We start from the raw sequence: 22,045 nt of genomic DNA on the forward strand, positions 1-22,045 counted from the left end.
GTTTGGATGTTTTCACGATTTTGTCGTTTTATCACCTGCCCAATGGGTCAACCTCAGAGCAGGCTCAATTTACGTGACTGCTCAGTTCAATTTCCCCAGGCAGTAGGCCAACCCTTAATGTCAATCACTGCATACCGTCTATTTGCAAGTCAGGCAAACTCACCAGAATTGAGAATTCCCATCCATAGTTGATAATGTGCCCATTCTCTCTTTTTGTGTTTTTTACAGGGTCACAACCATGACAGTTGCCATGGCCACGGGGGTCACTCGCATGTGCATGGATTCGGGGATCATGGCAGTAGGATGGCACACGGATTCATGCCTGCTTTCCATGGCCAGTTTGGCCCAAGAGCTGGCCAGATGATAGACCCCACTCAGCAGCCCAAGAAACGTTCGCATATGGATGACAGCAGCAGCTGGGACATTGTCAAGGCAACACAGTAAGATTCACCTCTGTTGTGTCTCATACGAAGCCCTATTAATGGCCACACATTACAATTGTTGTGCTCCCAGCTCCATACCTCAGGTCAGAATTAGTGCACTTTATGGGTAATAGATTTTAATTTGAAATCGCCCTCTGGAGATCCATAAAGCAGTAGGGATCAGATTGTTATGCTTACTACTTTGCCTTCAGGCTAAATGGCAATTCTGAGGACTGAATAGCTTTCAGGGATGTGAACACGTCACTCTTCCAGCGATATTCATCCACGTGAATCCGTCAAATTTGGGCGGTGGGGTGGCGCGCACAAACAGATCTTCTCCCTGTGTGATCACTACCTTCTCTGGTGGTTGTGTCATCACGCACTGCACGCAACAAATGTGTTTCCTTACCGGTAATTTTGGAATGCAACCTGTATTCGAAATGATACATACAGTAATGTATGTTTCAATAGCGCAAATTACACACAAGTTATTAACGTTAGCTACCTGATATTAGCTATCTAGCTGACTTTATCTAGCTAACTATGTTAGCATTTAAGTTGGCAAACTAACATTACCACCCGCTTGCCTCAGCTAACTTCATTTTTCCTCAGTTTACTTCACATCTGTGTAATAACCCACAGAACACTTATATGCATTGGAGGAAATGCGGGATTAACTATGGGGTAAATCCATTTTTTTAATTCAATCATTTTTTTACAGCATACCTTTTTGTTTTTTTATTTAAAACATAACTTGCCATACATGTTTGCCCATGGAAGAAGTGGTCAGAAACTGACTTTTTAGCCCTGAAGGCCAAAACATTCCGGAGATCAAGGTGCTCAAAGTTGACCCATTTTGCATACCCCAGCATACCATGAGACATCCATGTCTTCATCACTGGAAAATATAGTCTGATTATAATTTAAAAGTCTACAAACAGGGCTGTCATTATTTTAAGATAAATGACCCAAAAAATTAACAATTGTGCCATTAACCTTAAGATAAATTATATAAAAATGTGTGAACATGCGTAAACACCTCATCTGAGGTTTGTGTGTTGTGTGTTGAGATGCATGCTCTTGAATACAGGGTGGGTGTCATTTCAATCATTAACGGTTTCCATTAACTTGTGCAGTGCACATTTTTTTTTGTTGACATTTAGAAAGCTCGCATAGATGTGATGAATGGAAATGCACCCTAGCAGGAAATTGACTGTTGATTAAAACAGTTGACCGTAATCTCTTCACACTTACAAAAAATATATATATATTTTGAAAAAACCTACAATGTTGAATAAAAATGGAGTGGTTGAAGTGTTTCCATGACTCATTTAGGCAAATTACGCGTTAATAAATTGGCGACCGCCTGCATGCCCTCCCATCTACAATGCCTTCAGAAAGTATTCATACCCCTTGACTTTTTAAAAACATTTTTGGGGTTACAGCCTGAATTTAAAATGAATTACATTGAGATGTTTTGTCACTGGCCTACACACAATACCCCATAATGTCAGTGGTATTGTCTTTTTATAATTTTGTGCAAATTAATAACAAATGAAAATCTGAAAGGTCTTGATTCAGTATTCAACCCCTTTGTTATGGCAAGCCTAAATAAGCGCAGGAGTAAAAAAAATGTGCTTAACAAATATGTAATGTTTGGTCACATGCGCCGAATACAACGGGTGTAGACTTTACTGTGAAATGCTTACAAAAATGTAGTTGTAAGAAAAATAAAAGTAAGAAAAACATTGACTAAATAAAGTAATAAAAAGAAGAAGAAAAACATTTACCGTAATTTCTGAACCGCTACTTTTTTCCCAGGCTTTGAACCTTGCGGCTTATACAATGACGTGGCTAATTTATGGATTTTTCCCGCTTTCACAAGATTCATGTCGCTAAAGAACTGAGCACCGTCACATCATGTGACGTAAATCGAGCACGCTCAAACTTCCCATCAAGGTGGCGCTCCGTGTTCAGTGGGAGGCTTGGATGACAAGTGGGGAGAAATCCTTCACTAAAACGGGCCGCATGCGAAGAGCATCTTATGGTCAGGCCTGCCAGTGGGTCCTGACAGCTTGGAGCATTGTCAAAAAATCCACTATCATCAACGGGTTTCGAAAGGCTGGACTGCTGCGTGTTGAAGGGGCAGCATGAGCTCAGCGGGGTAGAGCGACAATAAACTCTGGATAAGAGCGTCTGCTAAATGACTTAAATGTAAATGTAAATGTAAAACGATCCAACATCAGATGAAGCAATTCTGAGGCTATTCAACTCCGACACCGAAGGAGATGACTTCAGTGGTTTCAGTGCACAGGAGGAGGAAGATAGTGACCAATGACTTTCTTGGTAGGCTACTGTTTACTGCTATTTTTTGGGGCTTTTTTTTGTTACAGGCCGTGTTTAGTTTAAAGGCTGTGTAAAGTTCATTTGTTTCAATGTACCAGTAGGCACCTGCGGCTTATAGACGTGCGGCTTATTTATGTACAAAATACATATATATTTTTTTATTCAGTGGGTGCGGCTTATATTCAGGTGCGCTTAATAGTCCAGAAATTACGGTAATGAGGCTATATACAGGGGGTACCGGTACAGAGTCAAGGTAATTGAGGTAATATGTATGTGTAGGTAGGGAGTAAAGTGACTGCATAGATAAACTGCTGTGAGTAGTGGGGGGGTCAATGCAAATAGTCTGGGTAGCTGTAGAACCGTTTGAGGATCTGAGGACCCATGCCAAATCTTTTCAGTCTCCTGAGGGAGAATAGGCGTTGCTGTGCCCTCTTTACTACTCTTGGTGTGTTTGGACCGTGATCATTTTTTGGTGATGTGGACACCAAGGAACTTTTAAGCTCTCGACCTGCTCCACTACAGCCCCATTGATGTTAATGGGGGCCTGTTCAGCCCTCCTTTTCCTGTAGTTCACGATCAGCTCCTTTTGTCTTGATCACGTTGAGATAGAGGTTGTTGACCTGGCACCACACTGCCAGGTCTCTGACCTCCTCCCTATAGGCTGTCTCATCATTGTTTGTGATCAGGCCTACTACTGTTGTTGTCGGCAAACTTAATGATGGTGTTGGAATCGTGCTTGGCCACGCAGTCGTGGGTGAACAGGGAGTACAGGAGGGGAATAAGCACGCACCCCTGAGGGACCCCGTGTTAAGGATCAGCGTGGCAGATGTGTTGTTGCTTACCCTTACCTGGGGGTCGGCCCATTAGGAAGTCCAGGATCCAGTTGGGAGGCAATTAGTCCCAGGTTCCTTAGTTAAGTGATGAGCTTTGAGGGCACTATGGTGTTAAACTGAGCTGTAGTCATTGAACAGGACTCAAGTTCCATGGGCTCGCTCTGTGTGCAATAATAGGGTGTAACATGAATGACTACCGCATCTCTGTACCACACACATACACAATTGTATGCAAGGTCCCTCAGTCGAGCAGTGAAATTGAAACACTGATTCAACCATAGAGAACAGGGAGGTTTGCCAATGCCTCGCAAAGAAGGGAACCTATTGGTAGATGGGTAAAAAAATAAAAAGCAGACATTGAATATCCCTTTGAGCATGGTGGAGTTATTAATTACACTTTGGATGGTGTATCAATACACCCAGTCACTACGAAGATACAGGTGTACTTCCTAACTCGGTTTCGGGAGTGGATGGAAACCGCTCTGAGATTTCACCATGAGGCTGTGACTTTAAACCAGTTACAGCGCTTAATGGCTGTGATGGGAGAACTGAGGATGGATCAACAAGATTGTAGTTACTCCACAATACTAACCTAATTGACAGAGTAAAAAGAAGGAAGCCTGTACAGAATACAAATATTCCAAAAGATGCATCCTGTTTGCAACAAGGCACTAAAGTAATGCTGCAAAACATGTAGCAAAGCAATTATATTTTTGTCCTAAATAAAATGAATGTTTGGGACAAATCCAATACATTACAGAGTACCATTCTCCATATTTTTAAGCATAGTGGTGGCTGCATCATATTATGGGTATGCTTGTCATAGTTAAGTTATGAAGTGTTCAGGGTGAAATGGTATTGTGCTAAGTACATGCAAAATCCTAGAGGAAAACCTGGTTCAGTCTGCCTTCCACCAGACACTGGGAGATGAATTGACCTTTCAGCAGGACAATAACCTAAAACACAAGGCCTAATCTACGCTGCAGTTGCCTACTTACCAAGAAGACAGTGAATGAGTGACTGAGTTAGTTTTGACTTAAAATCTATGTCAAGACCTGAAAATGGTTGTCTAGAAATGATCAACAACCAATTTGACAGAATTTTGCGAAGAATATAGGGGAAAAGTTGCACAATCCAGATGAGAAAAGCTCTTCGACTTACCCGGAAATATTCACAGCTGTAATCGCTGCTAAAGGTGTTTCTACAAAGTATTGAGTCAGGGGTATGACTAAAAACATGTTTGCACTTTGTCATTGTGGGGTATTGTGTGTAGTGGGTGAAAGGAAAAAAAAAAATACAGCCTGATTTCAAATTGTATCACAACAAAATGTGGACCAAGTCAAGGGGTATGAATACTTTCTGAAGGCACTGTATCTATTTCTTGTCTGTTAGCTCGCAAAAGCCAGCATTGATAAAATGCAATCATTTACTAATATTTGACATTCTAATAATTCTCATCTACTAGCGTATCACAATGCTCCATGCCATGGTGAAACTTTGCACCCTGAAATAATTGGACGATGAAACTTCCCAGACAACCAAAAAAAGCAACCCGAAGCAATACAGGCATTCTTGAAAGTCAGCACAATACTTGTCCTGCAAAAAAACATTATTTTTATAGTTGGAAAAATGGCTTTAGCAGCAGTAGGCATTTAGAATTAAATGTTGAGTGGAACTTCGGGAAGTATTCAGACCCCTTGACCTTTTCCACATTTTGTTACATTACAACCTTTATTCTAAAATGGATTAAATTGTATTTTTTTCCCTCATCTACACACATGAGGATTTGTATTTAATCCATTTTGGAATAAGGCTGTAATGTGGAAAAAGTCTTGGTCTGAATATGTTTCAAATGCATTGTGTAGTCTATATCTGCCGTTTCCATGTCGCAATGCTTTTCTTTGCCACATTGCTTTGTAGAATAAACCTGTGTCAATGGAAACCTGCCTATTTAAATAGGATTTAGCAGTCCTTGACTTTCTTTAAATGATTGACATTTTAACTTCTAATTACTACCACAATTACGGTCCACCCACCGTTGAATGTCAACTTTTTAAATGGTCATGTCTCTTTTTTTCAATATTTCAATAGCTTTCCTATGGAAGATGGACATTATAATTTTAAAACACCTATTCCCATTCAAGTCAACATTCTCTGACGTCGACCTCCAAGAATCGTGACACCATTTGAAAGTCGAAATTTCAATTTTATCAGCCAAAACATGACACCCATCCTGTATTAAAGAGCATGATGCCTCAACCGATTGCGGGCACAACACAAAACCTCAAATAATGGAAAATAAGGTCTAAGCTAAAACATATGCGAATATAAGTTCACACATTATTGGATACTACAACTGACATTGAGGTAAATGTATAATTTAAGAAATTGTAAAATAGTTTGACAATCTTGTTTGTAAGCTTTTAAATGATATAAATATCAACTGTTTGAGTAGGCTAAACTAGCTGGCTGCATTCGCTAGCTAAGTAAATGAAAGTGAGGGGGAAAAAATAATATGAAATATAGCGTGCTCTCTCCCTATGGTACTACCCTACAGAGTGCTGTTGAGGCTACTGTAGCCCTTCATTGCAAAACAGTGTTTTAATAAATTATTTGGTGATGTGAATATATTTATAGTTTAAATCTAAAAAATATATATTTAAGAAATTCGCTGAGGAAGATGGTTCTCCCCTTCCTCTGAGGAGTCGCCACTGGTTTAGAACTGATAATTGATTGCATGGTGCAAGAATGACTGCAATTAATTGATTATTGAATGTTATGATGGACACAGCTTTGTAGAACCAAAATATGCACAGCCTCTGCTCAACTAACTCGAACTCGAGAACAAATCATTTGTGGGGTTTTGGTCTAATCACGTTATTTTTACCCCCTCTGCCTTCGTTACCCCCTCAGCCCTCTTGCTAGCCACTTTCCCTCTGGGGAATCGCTGTCTAAACCAGAAACATTTTGCTTGCCATCTTAAGTGGTGGTCCAATTTACAAACATTGCCCTCGATTTAGCTCGAGGGAGCGAGTGAACAACTTTGATCAAATATGTGACTGACCGGCTCAAAAAAGGTCTTGTGTAGCAAAATTTGAAATATATATTTTTTTACATTTGAAAAAAGTAGAGACATACCATTTTGTAGCTATCATACACTGCTTTTTTTTAGGAACAATGGAAGTAATTCTGATTTGAAAGTTGATAAACTTGTAAACTCACTTTTGAGAAAAGGGCCTTTGAATGTTTTCGTACCTACTGGAGAGTTCTCCTTTGTCTACACCATTAAGCATTGTTCACACCCTCTTAAGCCATCCCCACCCATCTCTTTAAGGATTCACATGTGAAGGTCATGTACTAAACAGTGAGTAGCGAAGTAAAGATTAAGACTAAAAGTAGTAGTAGCCTACAATAAGGGAACAATTCCAGGTTAACAAAGTGTCCAGATAAAAATATTAGATGGTGCTTACTCAGACACACTTGTCTAAAATTAATGGGTCATGTGAAATAAATGCTACAACCCCCAGCCACATCCAGTGGTGGAAAAAGTACTAAATTGTCAAATTCCTTTTTAAATTTCTTGACGGATAGACTGGGGCACACTCCAGCACTTAGACATAATTTACAAACTAAGCATTTGTGTTTAGTGGGTCCGCCAGATCAGATGCAGTAGGGATGACCAGGGATGTTCTCTTGATGTGTGTGAATTGGACAATTTTCCTGTCAAAATGTAACGAGTACTTTTGGGTGTCCGGGACAATGTATGGAGTAGAAAGTACATTACTTAGTATTCCATACATAAGTGTGTAACAGTATACAATGTGATGAGGCCATGAGTTGAAACCTGGAGTGAGGTGCACATGTACGATGCATAAACAGATACATGCGGCATATATTTGTGTGGTGGACATTTAATACGGTCACATGAGATTGTTGCAGTATGTCAACAATAGGCACCAGAGCCGCGAACCTGTAAAACAGGGAATAAAATCTACAAATCTGAAGACATTTACTACCCTGCACAACATCAATTCACCTTCCAAGTTTAGGTAAGAAGAATAATGTCATGCAATGAAAATGATATTCACCTGATGTGCTGGTACTGCTTGATCTGTGGCAGCGGCCTGAAGTACGGAGTCAGGTGTTGATGCCAGCCATAGCTTTCCACCAGCACCGTACCATCCTCCAGTCCAATCAGCTGTGGGATGTTAACCCCTGTCACAGTGCTCTCCTTCACAACACCAGCAATCTCAGACAGTGTTCACTCTTTCTGAAGCGCTGCTTGATTAGGCCAATGCACCAGTCGGGGGCAAACTTGGTGTGGACTGTGATCAGGAAGTGAAGTTCCAGACTGTGGTGAAGCTGATGATACACCAAAGACCAATCCGAAACTCCTCTCTCAGCATGTCCAGCCCATGTGACCAATTCAAATGGAATTTAATCACTTGCGGGGTTGATATGACCCACTATTCAATGCAAATTGTAGTTGCGTGTCAAACTCAGTTGGCCGCGAAGTGTCATTTTATCAACACTGCTTCATATTCGGCATGTGAGACAAACTTACAACGCTAGCTTGCTAAAAAATATACATAGATGACATTGATTTTTTTGGCGTTGGCAAACGAATGACGCTCAATGTGAGGCTCCTAGTGAGGAGCCTATAAAACATAGATAGCTAGCTTCATAAACATATTTTGGGGGAATTCAGAAATGTATTGGAATAAATGACCAAACTATGAATCTAGCTAGCCAGCTATGGGTAACTATAGCTAGCTACCTGAGTGCTTGCTAGGTACATCAATAGCTTTTTTTAGTTTTTAAAGTTGTTTTTATAGGCTCAACTTCAAGATTTCCATCAAGGACATTGGAGAGGCAATCATCACTCTCCCTCGCTTGGGCAAGGGACATTTTAAGGTACACTCAGATTACGATGTAAAATGTCTTTTTATTCAACCTTTTTATTTAACTAGGCAAGTCAGTTAATAACAAATTCTCATTTACAATGACGGCCTTCCAAAAGGCCTCCTGTGGGGACAGGCTGGGATTAAAAATTACAAATATAGGACAAAACACACACCAGGCCGAGACAACACTACAGAGACCTAAGACCACAACATAGCAAGGCAACAACACATGACAACACAAGATGGTAGCAGCACAAAATATGGTACAAACATTATTGGGCACAGACAAAGGGCAAGAAGGTAGAGGCAACAATACATCACGCAAAGCAGCCACAACTGCCAGTAAGAGTGTCCATGATTTTGAGTCTTTGAATGAAGAGATGGAGACAAAATGGGTCCAGTTTGGGTGTTTGTTGCAGCTCGTTCCAGTCTCTAGCTGCAGCGAACTGAAAAGACTAGCGACCCAGGGATGTGTGTGCTTTGGGGACCTCTTTAACAGAATGTGACTGGCAGAACGGGTGTTGAATGTGGAGGATGATGGCTGCAGTAAATATCTCAGTTAAGTGGCAGTGAGGCCTAAGAGGCTTTTAGAAATAAGCATCAACCACTGGGTCTTGTGACGGTTTACAGAGATTACCAGTTTAGAGGAGTATAGAGTGCAGTGATGTGTCCTATAAGGAGTATTTGTAGCTAATCTGATGGCCGACGGGTGAACTTCTTGCCGTTGGAGAGCACCCTTACCTGCCAATCTATAAATTACTTCTCTGTAATCTAGCATTGGTAGGATGGTCACCTGAATCAGGGTTAGTTTGGCAGCTGGAGTGAAAGAGGAGCGATTAGGATAAATTAATCCAAGTCTAGATTGTGCTGAGAAAGGGACAGTGTACCATCTAGCCATACTCCAAAGTACTTGTATGAGGTGACTACCTCAAGCTCTCAACCCTCAGAGGTAGTAATCACACCCGTGGGGAGAGGGGCATTCTTCTTCTTCCAAACCACATTACCTTTTTTTTTGAGGTGTTCAGGGCAGAGAAAGCTTGTCGGACACAAAGCTTTGTTGTAGAGCATTTACCACAATATCCGGGGAGGTGGTTGAGGGTTCAACGGCTGAGGGTTTAGGGCCAAGGCCTTTCTACTTTGCACTTGGACCGCAGGCCCAGACTCCTTGTTCCGGCCAAACGCTACGCCACGCCCACGGACGTTAGTTTGTTCTCCACAATGAGAAGTATGTGACGAACAACGGCAGCGGAAGAACTTAGCGTGAAGCCGAAATCCCACGGAAAAGACACTGTCAGCAGAGTAAATTTTGGTGCGAGAGTAGAGCATCAATTCCCATACACTGCGTAGCGTTTGCCAATTGAATTGTCATACGAATCCATAATAAACAGTTGTTTGCTATGCAGCCCCTTTGAATTATTGTTGTGTGTTCCTTTGGACTCACCTTATGACCTACAGAGCCACCTAAACTGCCTTCTGTTATGTTGGCTCAGGTTGTAAGGAGGAGAGTTGTAGCTATTACACCCTAGCAGGTTACAAAGAGTTTAGCTAGTCTCGTTCTTTCTACATAACAGTATTCTCTCTTGAACGGAGTTCCTGGAGTTTCCCAGCCGTAGCCTGCAGGCTATATGGCTGTGCTCGAAAATCGGAGGCAGGCGTAAAGTTATTGTTTTCAAATGTGTATTATTGGCAACTAAACTTTTCAACACTAAATAGACATTTAACTATACATGTCACAATTCCAGACATGACAATGCACAAACTGTCTTTTCTTTGCAATTTATGCGCTCACTTTACCAACTTGCGCAGACGCAAGGAAAAATAAACGTGCTTTTTAATTTGAAGCGTCTGACGCATTTGACTTCATTCACTACCGGGCATTGGTTCCGGGCATTTTTTTGAACGGTTTTGGAGTTGTGCTGGAGTCGTCAGGCTACTTTATCACCCTCATGGCTGTCAAGTAATGCATTCCGTGAAGAGTCGTTCACAATCTAGTCCGTTTGCGCCCACAACTAGATCTCGTTTGAAATGTATCAAGAAATAATTGTATAACTAACAATCAACAAACGTTGTTTTAAGGGACGTTTATAAGTCTGTCACAAATGACTGCTCTAATAAGCTCGCTATGGTCAACGAGAGCGACTCTTTCTCGTTTTCAGTTCATCGGCAGAGGGTCCTGCGTGCTCTGGGTATTACTGACTCAAGTTAACAAAATGAGTCGAAAGAGCCGACATCTCCTTTGCGTAGAGTTGATCAGGCTGTTGATTGTGGCCTGTGGAATGTTGTCCCCCTCTTCAATGGCTGTGAAGTTGCTGGATATTAGCGCCAACTGGTTCACGCTGTCGTACACGTCAATCCAGAGCATCCCAAACATGCTCAATGGGTGACATGTCTGGTGAGTATCCGGGCCATGGATGAACTGGGACATTTTCAGCTTCCAAGAATTATGTACAGATCCTTCCGACACGGGGTTGTGCATTATCATGCTGAAACATGAGGTGAATGGCACGACAATGGGCCTCAGGATCTTGTCACAGTGCATTGAAATTGCCATCGAAAAAATGTCCGTAGCTTATACCAAATTCTCTCAAATGTTGTTGGGGGTGGCTTATGGTAGAGAAATGAACATTGAATTATCTGGCAACAGCTCTGGTGGACATTTCTGCAGTCAGTGTAACAGATTTGAAACGCCTAGCTTAGTTAAATAGCGTTTCAATCGGTTACGTCACTTACTCTGAGACCTTGAAGTAGTAGTTCCCCCCGCGGCTTTTGTGGAGCGATGGGTAACGATGCTTCGAAGGTGACTGTTGACGTGTGCAGAGCGTCCCTGTTTCGCGCCAAGGTAGGGGCGACAGACGTAAAGTTATACTGTTACATCAGCATGCCAATTGCACGCTCCCTCAACTGTGTTTGACAAAACTGCACATTTTAGTGGCAGTCATGTAATGATCATGCTGTTTAATCAGCTTCTTGATATGCCACACCTGTCAGGTGTCTGGATTATCTCGGCAAAGGAGAAATGTAAACACAGTTGTGCCTGAAGTTAATTGTGTGTATGGAACATTTCTGCAATCTTTTATTTCTGCGCCTGAAACATGGGACTTTACATGTTGCGTTTATCTTTTTGTTTAGTGTAGTTTTTATTGTGAAGGCAGATTGTGTTTTTATCAAAAGCAATCACTTTTGCATGTGACAACACAGAATCCACAGAACCTACAGAACCTACATCACCTTTGTTTTAAGCCGACTTTGCCGTCGAACAGGGCACCCGGCTCATGGCAGGTAGCCCATTTCAAAAACGAATGCAACCACTTTTCACTCGGTGCGAACTACGCCCACCCGGGTCGGCTTAATCGAATCCCCTTGATACCAACAAATTATGGTGTGTTTCTCGTATCAAAATTGAATGACCTGAGCACAGAATGCAACCTTATGCGTATTACAAATAGAATATCAAACAGAGTTCAGAACGTGATGTCATTCAGAATGAGTTCTCCATCATATATAACGCCAGCTCCATCCCTAACCACACTGGCTACTCAGCTGCTTCTCTCCGTCCGTTGTTTCTGAACGCCTCCATCAGTTTTAAAATGTTATTTAGCCGTGATGACAAGCTGCGGTGTGCAGAGTGATGGGGTTTCTGTTCCATTTGCTTAATTATTGGAGCGAAGTGGATACTTTTTTTAGTTTGCCTGTAAGAACATACAGGCCAGACTGACATCGCTGTCACGCAGTCTCTAAATGCCACTGCCAAAGAGGAAAAACGGAGCACCGTGACAGTCATGCTTGCGCTTTCACATAACTTAAAACTGATTGTTTTTTTTTTCTAGCCCAAACCACTCAAACGTGTTGTTCTATATTACCAGAGCTACTGTACCATCTTCCCTTTATACGCGAATTGGCGCACATTTTATAAGCCATGTTGTAAACATCAGGCCGTTGTAAACTACTAGCGAGCCACGAGTTTCTGGTTTGATAACAAACGACCTACTTTAGTCAATTTACCTGGCCAGCTAGCTAACAACATTTGGATGGCACAGGAAAAAGGGATAGATGTATGCCTTATCAATGTAATTCTCAGCTAAATCAGAATAAAACAGCTATATTTTTCTGGTGTACTTACAGTAGTGAGTGTATACATTGTCATACTGGTCCCCATGGGAATCGAACCCACAACCCTGGGGTTGGAAGCGCCATGCTCTACCAACCAAATCTCTCCAGCAACTTCTCTCTCAAACTCAACATTTCTGTTCTCCAACCAGACCATGTAATTGTAGTCATGCATGATAATAACTAGCATAACTTTTCTGACCAAATGCAAAAAAGCCATGGCATCAATTTATGAGCAGGACTAGATACTGACCCCTAGTGTTGTAGATTTCTGTCAAGTTGGAAAAATGGAAACCTTGTTTATTGTTCAAAAGGTTCTCCTTTTGATTCATGTTTATATTCCAGTACACCTTCCAGGGATGGACAGAAAGATGTTTTCTTTGTGCGAGTGAATCGATTTTTCAATATCTTTTACCCCCATGCTTGGATTCTAGGTTTGGTATCCTGGACCGATGTAAGGAACTGATGGAGGCTGGTTACAATGTGAGGCAGCCTGACAAGGAGAATGTCTCCCTCCTACACTGGGCAGCCATCAACAACCACGCAGAGGTGGTCAAGTAAGGGCTCTACATCAAACACATGTCTGGTTGTGCAGCACAGCTTCTATCTCAAGGCCATCAGACTGTTAAATATCCATCACTAGCACAGAGAGACTTGAAATCATTGGCCACTTTAATAAATGGAACACTAGTCACTTTTTAATCATGTTTACACATCTTGCATTACTCATCTAATATGTGTATATACAGTATTCTAACTGTTGTATGTGACCGATACTATTTTATTTGGTTAGGACTGTATAGTTTTAGATTTTGAATGTTGACTTTTTTTTCTTACAAACAACAATCATACGTCATTCCCAAAGAGGAGCCCATGCTAAACGTGAATATTCCTGTGCAAAGACATTGGTAAGTGTATTTTTAACATGTCCTTTCAATACTCTTTCATAGGTATTATATATCCAAAGGGGCCGTCATAGACCAGCTAGGTGGTGACCTGAACTCCACACCCCTGCATTGGGCCATAAGGTAATTGCTTTGTTGGTTGGCAAGGTCACCCCTCTCTCCCTCTCTATCCACCATTACAGTTTCGGTCAAATATATTGGCACCCTTATATGATTTACTATTTCTTCTCGGATAAGTTTAAATAGAAAACTTGCGACGTTCACAAGTGTACTTGTTTGATTTACGACTTCATACGACCAAGACAATAAACTGAAATGATTATTTTTCACTTCAAAGTAAAAAATGGCCTGGACTGAATTTTTCAAATGAATTTGGTCGGAGGCAAGTGATCTCATTTACTGTGTAATAGAGCCAAACAGGGAAATTGTTCCAATTAGTTTTCCCAACCATTCATTTTCCCCATATGGGACTTTAGAAGTGCTTAATATAAGGGCTGTGTTTCGTGTAGGCTTACCCCGGCGTGATGTTTTGATAACCACATTAGTAGCCAATCAGCATTTCATTTTTGGGGGGTAAATACAGGTGGAATATATTGATAAGTCACCTCGTCCTAGAGAGATTTGCACGGTTATCAAAACGTCACGCCAGGGTGAGCCTACACGAAACTTGGCCCTTATTTTAAGTGTCTCTAAAAATCCCCTATGGGGAAAAATGAATGGTCGACTGCAAGGTTTAATGGGTATTGTGACTCGTACCGTGGTGCTCTATTTATCTCATTGTGGTAAGTTGTAGGTGCTTACAGGGTTAACATAGTAATTCATCCACTTTTGAAAAGAAGAAAAAAGCAGAACATTCAGCTCCATTGAAGAAGTAAGTGTGCCAATATTTGGTTTGGTGACTTTATGTATGGTTGTCTGTGTACAGGCAAGGCCACCTCTCCATGGTGATCCAGCTGCTGCGGTACGGAGCCGACCCATCTGTGGCCGACGGGGAGGGCTACCGCAGCCTGCATCTGGCAATCCTCTTCCAACACATGCCCATAGCAGCCTACCTCATGGCTAAGGGACAAGTGAGACTCTTTCTCTTTCGCTCGCTCTTTTTCTCTCTCAGCCACACACTCTCCTTCTCTTTTATTCTTGTGCTTTCTCATCCTTTCTCCTTTATTCACCCTCTTCAGTCTAACAGGGCCCTTTTTTTTTATATATAATTTTTTTGCTGTTGTAGGAAGTTGACCTTCCTGACTCAAATGGGCAGACACCCCTGATGTTGGCAGCACAGAAAATCATTGGGTACGTTTCCCTGCAACCCAATGATTATTGGTTTCTTTTCCATGTATGCTTACAATGACATATGTCCTCAATAACTGGCCTATTAGGCTTTTTTTGGTAAGGTACTACTAAGAAAGGTCATGGTTAGGGGCGGGGAGATCTGAAGTCAATAAACCAATCATTGACTGCAGGCCCGAGCCCACTAACTTCCTGATGAAGTGCAATGCGTCGGTGAGTGCGGTGGACAAAGTGAACAGGAACTCTCCGCTGCACTGTGCCGTGCTGGCGGGAAACGTAGACGCCGCCCACATCCTGCTGGAGGCCGGGGCTAGCGTGGATGCCGAGAACGCCAACGTGAGATCTCCCGTACACACACTAATTAATCCTATCATAAATGTGAGCTCCTGGGGGGGGATTATAAAAGCATAGACTAAATTGATGCTTGCATCATACTCGGGATGTTACTAACATGGAAGTCTCTGAGATACACGTGTTGGCGTATTAGAAAGATTAACATGTGCGTATTTATTCGCTATCGTGAATACAATGGACTATAGTGTGTGAGGTTCACTAAGGATTGTGACTGTGTTGTGTTTGTCTCCTCAGGGTGACACTCCCATAGACCTGGCCCACCAGGTGCACAGCCCCCTGCTCGTCCACATGCTCAACCACGTCAAGCAGGAGAGGATACGCTCCAGCTCCCGTTGCCTGCGCCTAGTTAACCGGTACAGGGTATGGACACCACACACACACTTTTCCTCTGCCTACGTTACTTCAACACACAGGGTGTGGGGCACTACACTTTCATATGCTCAACAAATGCCTATGAGAGATCTTGACCCATATTTCCAGTATCGTGTGTGCGTGTGCGACAGCATGAGGGAGAACAATGATTAACCTTGGCTTAAAACGGATGCCAACGCTGCAGTTTTCTTCACATTGTGGTTGAAATTACTATTTTGTATTTCTCTTCAGTAAAGATTATTTAAGTGATTTACTTCTCTCTCTGCTCTTGTCTCTCTCTAGGTGTGTCTTCAGTTTATGTTCTGCGTTGCTGTGCTGGGCAGTGTGGGAGCGATAGCCGACTTGAGCTCAGAATCCTGGCTGCTGAAAGGGGTTCTGCTGGCCTGTGTGATGGCTGTGGTCAACCTGGCTCAACGGTGAGAATGCACATTGGCCGCCCGTGGTCAATCCAGTAGACAAGATCACGCGGCATCACAGTAGTACGGGTTGGTCAACTGTTATGAGTGTACTTCAACTCCTAGTTAACTGAGATGCATTGAGAGATGCGCAGTGCACCCCATGTCTAGAGCTCTGTTGGTATTACTAGGGACCTCCGCAAGATGGCGCTCACGTACTGACTCTAGTAGCCTGCTTTTAGTCATACTGTCCGTGCTTGGTTCTGTCAAATCTCCCTGGGCAGTTGTTTGCTGACGTGACTGCTCATTAAGTAGATGTACTTTCTAGGAGCACTTATGGGGAAACTCATTTTTCATACAAGACTGATATTTTTTAACATTTACATTTGAAATGTAACCTTTTATTTAACTAGGCAAGTCCGGTAACCTTTTATTTAACTAGGCAAGTCCGTTAAGAACAAATTCTTATTTGGCCCTACCCCGGCCAAACCCAAACCCGGACGACACTGGGCCAATTGGGTGCCGCCCTATGGGATTCCCAATCGCGGCCGGATTTGATACAGCCTGGATTCGAACCAGGGACTGTAGTGACATCTCTTGCACTGAGATGCAGTGCCTTAGACCGCTGCGCCACTCGGGCAAACAGTTGAAACAATATTATAATGTGTACAATAATAAGTGTGGTGTGTGTGTGTGTGTACACTTACAGGCAGTTGGCGAGCCCGGCCCTGCAGTCGCTGGTTCCTGCTACAACTCTTATGGCATCAGTCTTCTGGATGCTGGTCACCTGGTGCCTGTGCTTCCTGCCTGATATCCTTTAACACAGGGCCTCCAACCCAGCGCAGCACTCTACATTCTGTACTTACCCAGCATGTAACACTGTACTGAATCAACACTAAAAAGCTCCCCTGTCATTGACTGTCCTAGTCCATGTCAATCTCGTCTAGTTCAGTCCAGACCTTCCTAGTCCAGCCTAACTAAGTCCATCTCTTTATTTTTCTTCTTTTTTTGAAGGAGCACTGGAGCTCCTTTCTCCTTGCGTATTTTATCAGATGGCGGGGTGCAGGGCAGACAGTACTAAAGTATAGGGTTTGGGTGGTATTTTCTACCCATGCTGCTATGTGCTTGAGAGGCTGCAGCACTACCGCTGCACCACGCTCTTGTAACCACATCCTTGTACCACGTCCATCTCAGTCCAGTATCATGGATTAGGTGTTAAAGTAGTTAATGTTTCATACCCATAAAATTCTAATCTGGACCGCAGTCAGTTTTTTAAAATAAAAAAAATAAAAAACATCTCATTCTTCCCCTCCAATCAGGGACCTATTTAGTCCTGGGACACTGGGTGGGTGCAATTGAATTATCAGGTAGAAGATGACTTCCAGGGTATGATTAGAATGCACCTACTGTATGTGGTGCGACGTTATGTCCTCAACCCGTCTCCCTACATGGTCCCAGTGCCACGGTACAGGTGTTGTTCACTGTCAACGCCACGGCTCTGCTCTACTACTACCTCCGCTCCTGTCGGACTGACCCCGGCATCGTCAAGGCAACTGAGGAAGAGAAAAAGATGGTAAGGAGCAGGACATCGGGAGAGGCGTTGTTCTATCACTGTTGTTTTTGTTTTTAAAAGACTGGTAGAAAACCATTATGGACAGGTCAACATTTACCCTGGTCTGGCTGGAGGGGACGTTGGCATGTGACATGGCTGCCAATCTACTTAAATGACATGGATGTGATGGATCGTGTTGGTCTTCTGTGTCGCCTCCAGAATGTGGTGTTGCTGGCAGAGGCGGGCTGCTTGGACCCCAGTATCTTCTGCACTTCCTGTATGGTAAGTCACAAGGACCACAAGTAGGCCAGTTCCATTCCAACGTGTTTACTCAACCATCGCTATTAGCGAGATGGAGGGATACTCATGACCTCCCAATTAACAAATATGTTTTGCTCAAGCTTTCACGTGTTAGGAAATGTGGTGATATGAAGAAATGCTGATTGGTTGATTTTTTTTGTTTTTTTTTTGTTGTTTGTGTGTGTTTCGGTTCTGCAGATGAAGAAGCCTATGAGGGCCAGTCACTGCTTCTCCTGTGACGCCTGCGTGGCGAAACAGGACCATCACTCCATCTGGATCAATGGCTGCATCGGTGATATATTTCTGTCTACCCTAAATTATACATACAGTTTGTAGGATAATCTACACGAAACCTCAGTACGCACTAATAGGGTTGCGTAGTGGAACGCAATCGTTGTCGTGGCAGTCGACTAGTATTTGAACACTTGGAAACACAGCATTCGCCTATAAGTTTAGCCGACACAAATACACAGCCGGCATTTGCCGCCTTGTCAGCGCCAGAGTTTTGCGTTTTAATGACAAAAGTTTTGGGTCTTCTCTTTCTCCCACCCATTCTTCTTAACTTCTTCAGGTGCCAGGAATCACCACTTCTTTGTTCTCTTCCTCCTCTATCTCTGCCTGATGGGAGCGTGGATGTTCTACGGATGTCTCGTGTGTGAGTGACTGCCTCAATTAATCACACAGACAAATGCACTTTATTTGTGTACATTCTTAACGCATGTACTTGTCTTCCTGCCTGACATTCTCGTGTGTGTTGCCAGACTGGTCAAAGCACTGTCCGCTGCACTACCAGGAGGAGGGTGTGTGGGGTGCCATCTCTGCCCTGGTGGGCTGTTCTTCCTGGGTACTGGGTGTCTTCTGTCTAGCTTTCTTCCATACCTCCTGGGCTTCCATACTACTGGTCATACAGCTCTACCAGGTAACTGTGTGTGTGTGTGTGTGTGTGTGTGTGTGTGTGTGTGTGTGTGTGTGTGTGTGTGTGTGTGTGTGTGTGTGTGTGTGTGTGTGTGTGTGTGTGTGTGTGTGTGTGTGTGTGTGTGTGTGTGTGTGTGTGTGTGTGTAGTAGCTCTATGACGCTACAATGCTACCGTCACGTCTACAACTGTAGGCATGTTGTATTTGAATAACGTCTTGAAACGCGCTGATAGAAAACTACCGCATTTATTACTATGTGCACTCGACCTATAAACCCTATTTGATTTCCTCGTTTTGCTCGAGCTGCCAACGTTTTCGCTGTGTCTTTCTTTTGATTTGCTCCGAATCAAATGCTGCTTGTGTTATTCATGATTGATGTGTTGACGCGGTCTTGCTGCAGTGTCTCCCCTGGGGCAGTCCCCCATGCTGCTCACTGCCTTAATGATGCCGGGCTGGGAGGAGAGCTGCTATTTCTGTTGTCTTTTTGAGGAAATATTCAACGGAGGCATTAGTTATCGTTATATTATCATACTTTTTTTTTTTAACGACAGGGACTCTTAAGCCAATGTGACAATTTGGAGGCGTAGTGTCGTTTTAGTTAGAATCTGTGTGTCCGAACAGATTGCGTTCTACAGCCTGACAAACGCAGAGATGGCAAACCTGGTGCTTCGTCAGAGGAAACTCCCACAATCCATCTCTCTCAGACAGAACCCTTACAAGTAAGTTGTCTTCTTTTAGTTGATTAATTTCACCATTTAAAAAAAAAACACAAAAAACAAGCACACGTGAAACTTGAAAAAGCCATACGTGTGAGTAAAATAATCGAGGATAACACACAAAGTCTGGGACTTATTTCCATTGTGGACCTTCTTGAGACGAGATGGCGAGACAAGATAGGCTAACCTTCATCAGGCTAGCCTGCCGATTCCGTTTAGTTGGTGACTAAAAGCAATAAACAGACAAATGTCCTCACACCTATTTACTATTGTGGGCCAGTGCTTCTCTCTTTCTCCGTTACTCTCATTTCTCTCTCTCCCTCCATAGTTTGGGTGTGGTGCGGAACCTTGTGTCGTTCTTCCAGCTGCGTTGCTGTGGGCTGTTCAAGCCCGCCATGGTCGACTGGACCCAGCAGTACCCACCCGGCCGAGACCACATGTTCGGCCAGCCCGACATCGTCTGACACCACAGGGGGCAGCTAGGACCTGGATCCACTATCGTTCTGGACCAAACGGATTAAGCTTATTTAAGAAAATATATATTTTCTATGTTTTGGACAGCCTGTGCAGAAACACCACTATAAAGGGAAATGGCATGGAGGAAGTTGTACTGACTTTATTTTATCTGTTTCTTTTGCTACAGACTGCTGCTGCCTTACGCTGGTATATATTCATGAGGGGAAAATGTTTTAATCTGAAATGTATCATTTGTGCCAAATTGAATTCGCCTTTATGGCTTAAATTGTATATTAAGTTAGTCATTGTTTTCTTTTTAATATAAATAGTTGTCTTTTTATCAATGTTTTTATTTTATTTTATTTTTTGTCTTTTACAGTGTTCGCAAGAGGCTGTAAGTGAGTTTTTAGATTTGAAGGACCGACACTGTAGACAGTTTAAGCAAAGCCTCACATTGGTTTGTCAGTCACTGAACTCTTTTGATTGGAGCATACAGTGCATTCTCTAGAGCAGTTTGTTCTAATACTGGTCTTGTAGTACTGTACCTCTAAATATGCCGATTTTTCTATCCAGCCACTCTCTTGACAGTGGACACGCACCCAAGTCCATAGCCGTTTCCGATTCCCTCTCCCATAAGTGTGCGCTCGTTCACTCCCCCTCGTGGATTTAGAAGGAATGGACAGGTGGAAGAAATATGGTGGACTGTTGGCAGTTGTTACACAAATGGAGTGTTTTTACATCCATTTAAGGGTGAACTAGTGCTCACTATTGGGAGAAGGCAAGGAATCTGGACTCATATCTCCCATAACTCAACAATCCACGATCCTATCCACTATGCTCTTCTCTCTCAGCCTTAAAGCAACAGTCTGAGATTTCCAGTCATTTCGATTAATGACCAACTGTCTTGTGTTATCGTAACCAAATACCTATTCCTCCATTAGTGATGTTTTCGTTATTTTAGGAGCATTGTGTAAACTAATGTATAGCGCCAAAGTCATGCTGAGGCAAGTTGTGTTCTCATGGAATATCATTCCCACAGCTAGAAATCAAGTGATATGTTCTTGTGAAAATGTCACGGTATGCATTTGATTCATTGTTTCCATTGCTTTTTTTAGTTGTTTTTGTTTTCTGCATTAACCACGTGAAGTAATGTGCCATTGTAACTCACTGCACTGGATGTTCCAACAAAGCCACGCAAGTTTTTTTTGTTTGTTTTTTTACGATGGTGTCAGAAAGCCTTTTGAGTTTAGATACTCTGTGGGTACATAAATCAAAGCTCACGACTGTTTCGGGAGAGATTGGCATCTTCATGTTTCAATCGATCCTGCATAGCCCAGTGAAGACATAGTAAACCTAATGATCCTCTTGTTTACCTTTTGTTATAATTGATAAGTTGGTATTTGTCTTGGGGGTAATCCTGTACTAAATCAGGCTCCCAATTGACTTTGTTATCCAGACCACTAGAGACATTTTAATGAAACAAATGAGGTATACTGAGACCTCTTTAAATTGAAGCCAAAGAAAGACGCCATTCAAGACATCATTTCTTTATAGTTTTATAAGAGGTCATACAAGAAGTTTTGCAGTGGTTCATATGTTGTTGATTTAAAGAATATCTGCTGGTCTTGTGGTGTGTAATGAGGCGCAACCAGACGCTGCACTTGACACATTTATGAAATGAATTATTCCAGTTACTAGTAAGCCCCCATTAAGAAAATGACTGTTAAATCCCCTTGAATTGAAAAATTGTATGGTTGAGGGATGAGGCAAAAGGTATGGCAATTAAGTCTGGCAGCCCAACTGATTGGCAAAATTACTGCACATTAAGAAATTGTGATTAAGCTATTCTCTGAAACAAATATAAGTGATATAAAAAATGATAGTAAAACGCTTTGGTGCACCTTGGGTAAAAAAGCCAACTCGGCTCCATCACTCATTGAATCAGATGGCAATATCAGTGAGCGAACTACTTGAATTCTTTTTTTTCATTGGCAAGATAAGCAAACTTAGGGATGACATGCCAGCAACAAACACTGATGCTACACATCCAAGTGCAACAGACCAAATTATGAAAGATAAGAATTGTACTTTTGAATTATGTAAAGTCAGTGTAGAAGAGGTGAAAAAATTGTTGTCCATCACCAATGACAAGCCACCGGGGTCTGACAATCTGAATGGAAA

At 42.4% G+C, this 22,045-nt stretch overlaps 1 protein-coding gene across 3 annotated transcripts in view; it reads left to right on the forward strand.

Annotated features, from left to right (window-relative positions):
• Positions 1-21,236, forward strand: part of LOC124035913 (putative palmitoyltransferase ZDHHC13) — a 28,919-nt gene extending 7,683 nt beyond the window's left edge. The window contains exons 2-17 of one of the 3 annotated variants that reach the window (XM_046349796.1): positions 229-440; positions 13,047-13,169; positions 13,563-13,640; positions 14,443-14,587; positions 14,743-14,807; positions 14,978-15,140; positions 15,393-15,518; positions 15,813-15,946; positions 16,635-16,735; positions 17,374-17,498; positions 17,697-17,759; positions 17,976-18,069; positions 18,349-18,432; positions 18,539-18,696; positions 19,314-19,411; positions 19,737-21,236. In XM_046349796.1, coding sequence (XP_046205752.1) covers positions 229-440; positions 13,047-13,169; positions 13,563-13,640; positions 14,443-14,587; positions 14,743-14,807; positions 14,978-15,140; positions 15,393-15,518; positions 15,813-15,946; positions 16,635-16,735; positions 17,374-17,498; positions 17,697-17,759; positions 17,976-18,069; positions 18,349-18,432; positions 18,539-18,696; positions 19,314-19,411; positions 19,737-19,872 — 1,905 coding nt within the window. In that variant the 3' untranslated portion in view covers positions 19,873-21,236. Of the gene's footprint in view, positions 1-228; positions 441-11,309; positions 11,345-12,644; positions 12,770-13,046; positions 13,170-13,562; positions 13,641-14,442; positions 14,588-14,742; positions 14,808-14,977; positions 15,141-15,392; positions 15,519-15,812; positions 15,947-16,634; positions 16,736-17,373; positions 17,499-17,696; positions 17,760-17,975; positions 18,070-18,348; positions 18,433-18,538; positions 18,697-19,313; positions 19,412-19,736 lie in introns of those variants that run through there. The other 2 variants (XM_046349798.1, XM_046349797.1) reach the window with 2 other exon arrangements.
• The last annotated feature ends 809 nt before the right edge of the window (positions 21,237-22,045 follow it).

Source organism: Oncorhynchus gorbuscha, linkage group LG05, assembly GCF_021184085.1.
Source record: "Oncorhynchus gorbuscha isolate QuinsamMale2020 ecotype Even-year linkage group LG05, OgorEven_v1.0, whole genome shotgun sequence".
NCBI classification, from domain to species: Eukaryota; Metazoa; Chordata; class Actinopteri; order Salmoniformes; family Salmonidae; genus Oncorhynchus; species Oncorhynchus gorbuscha.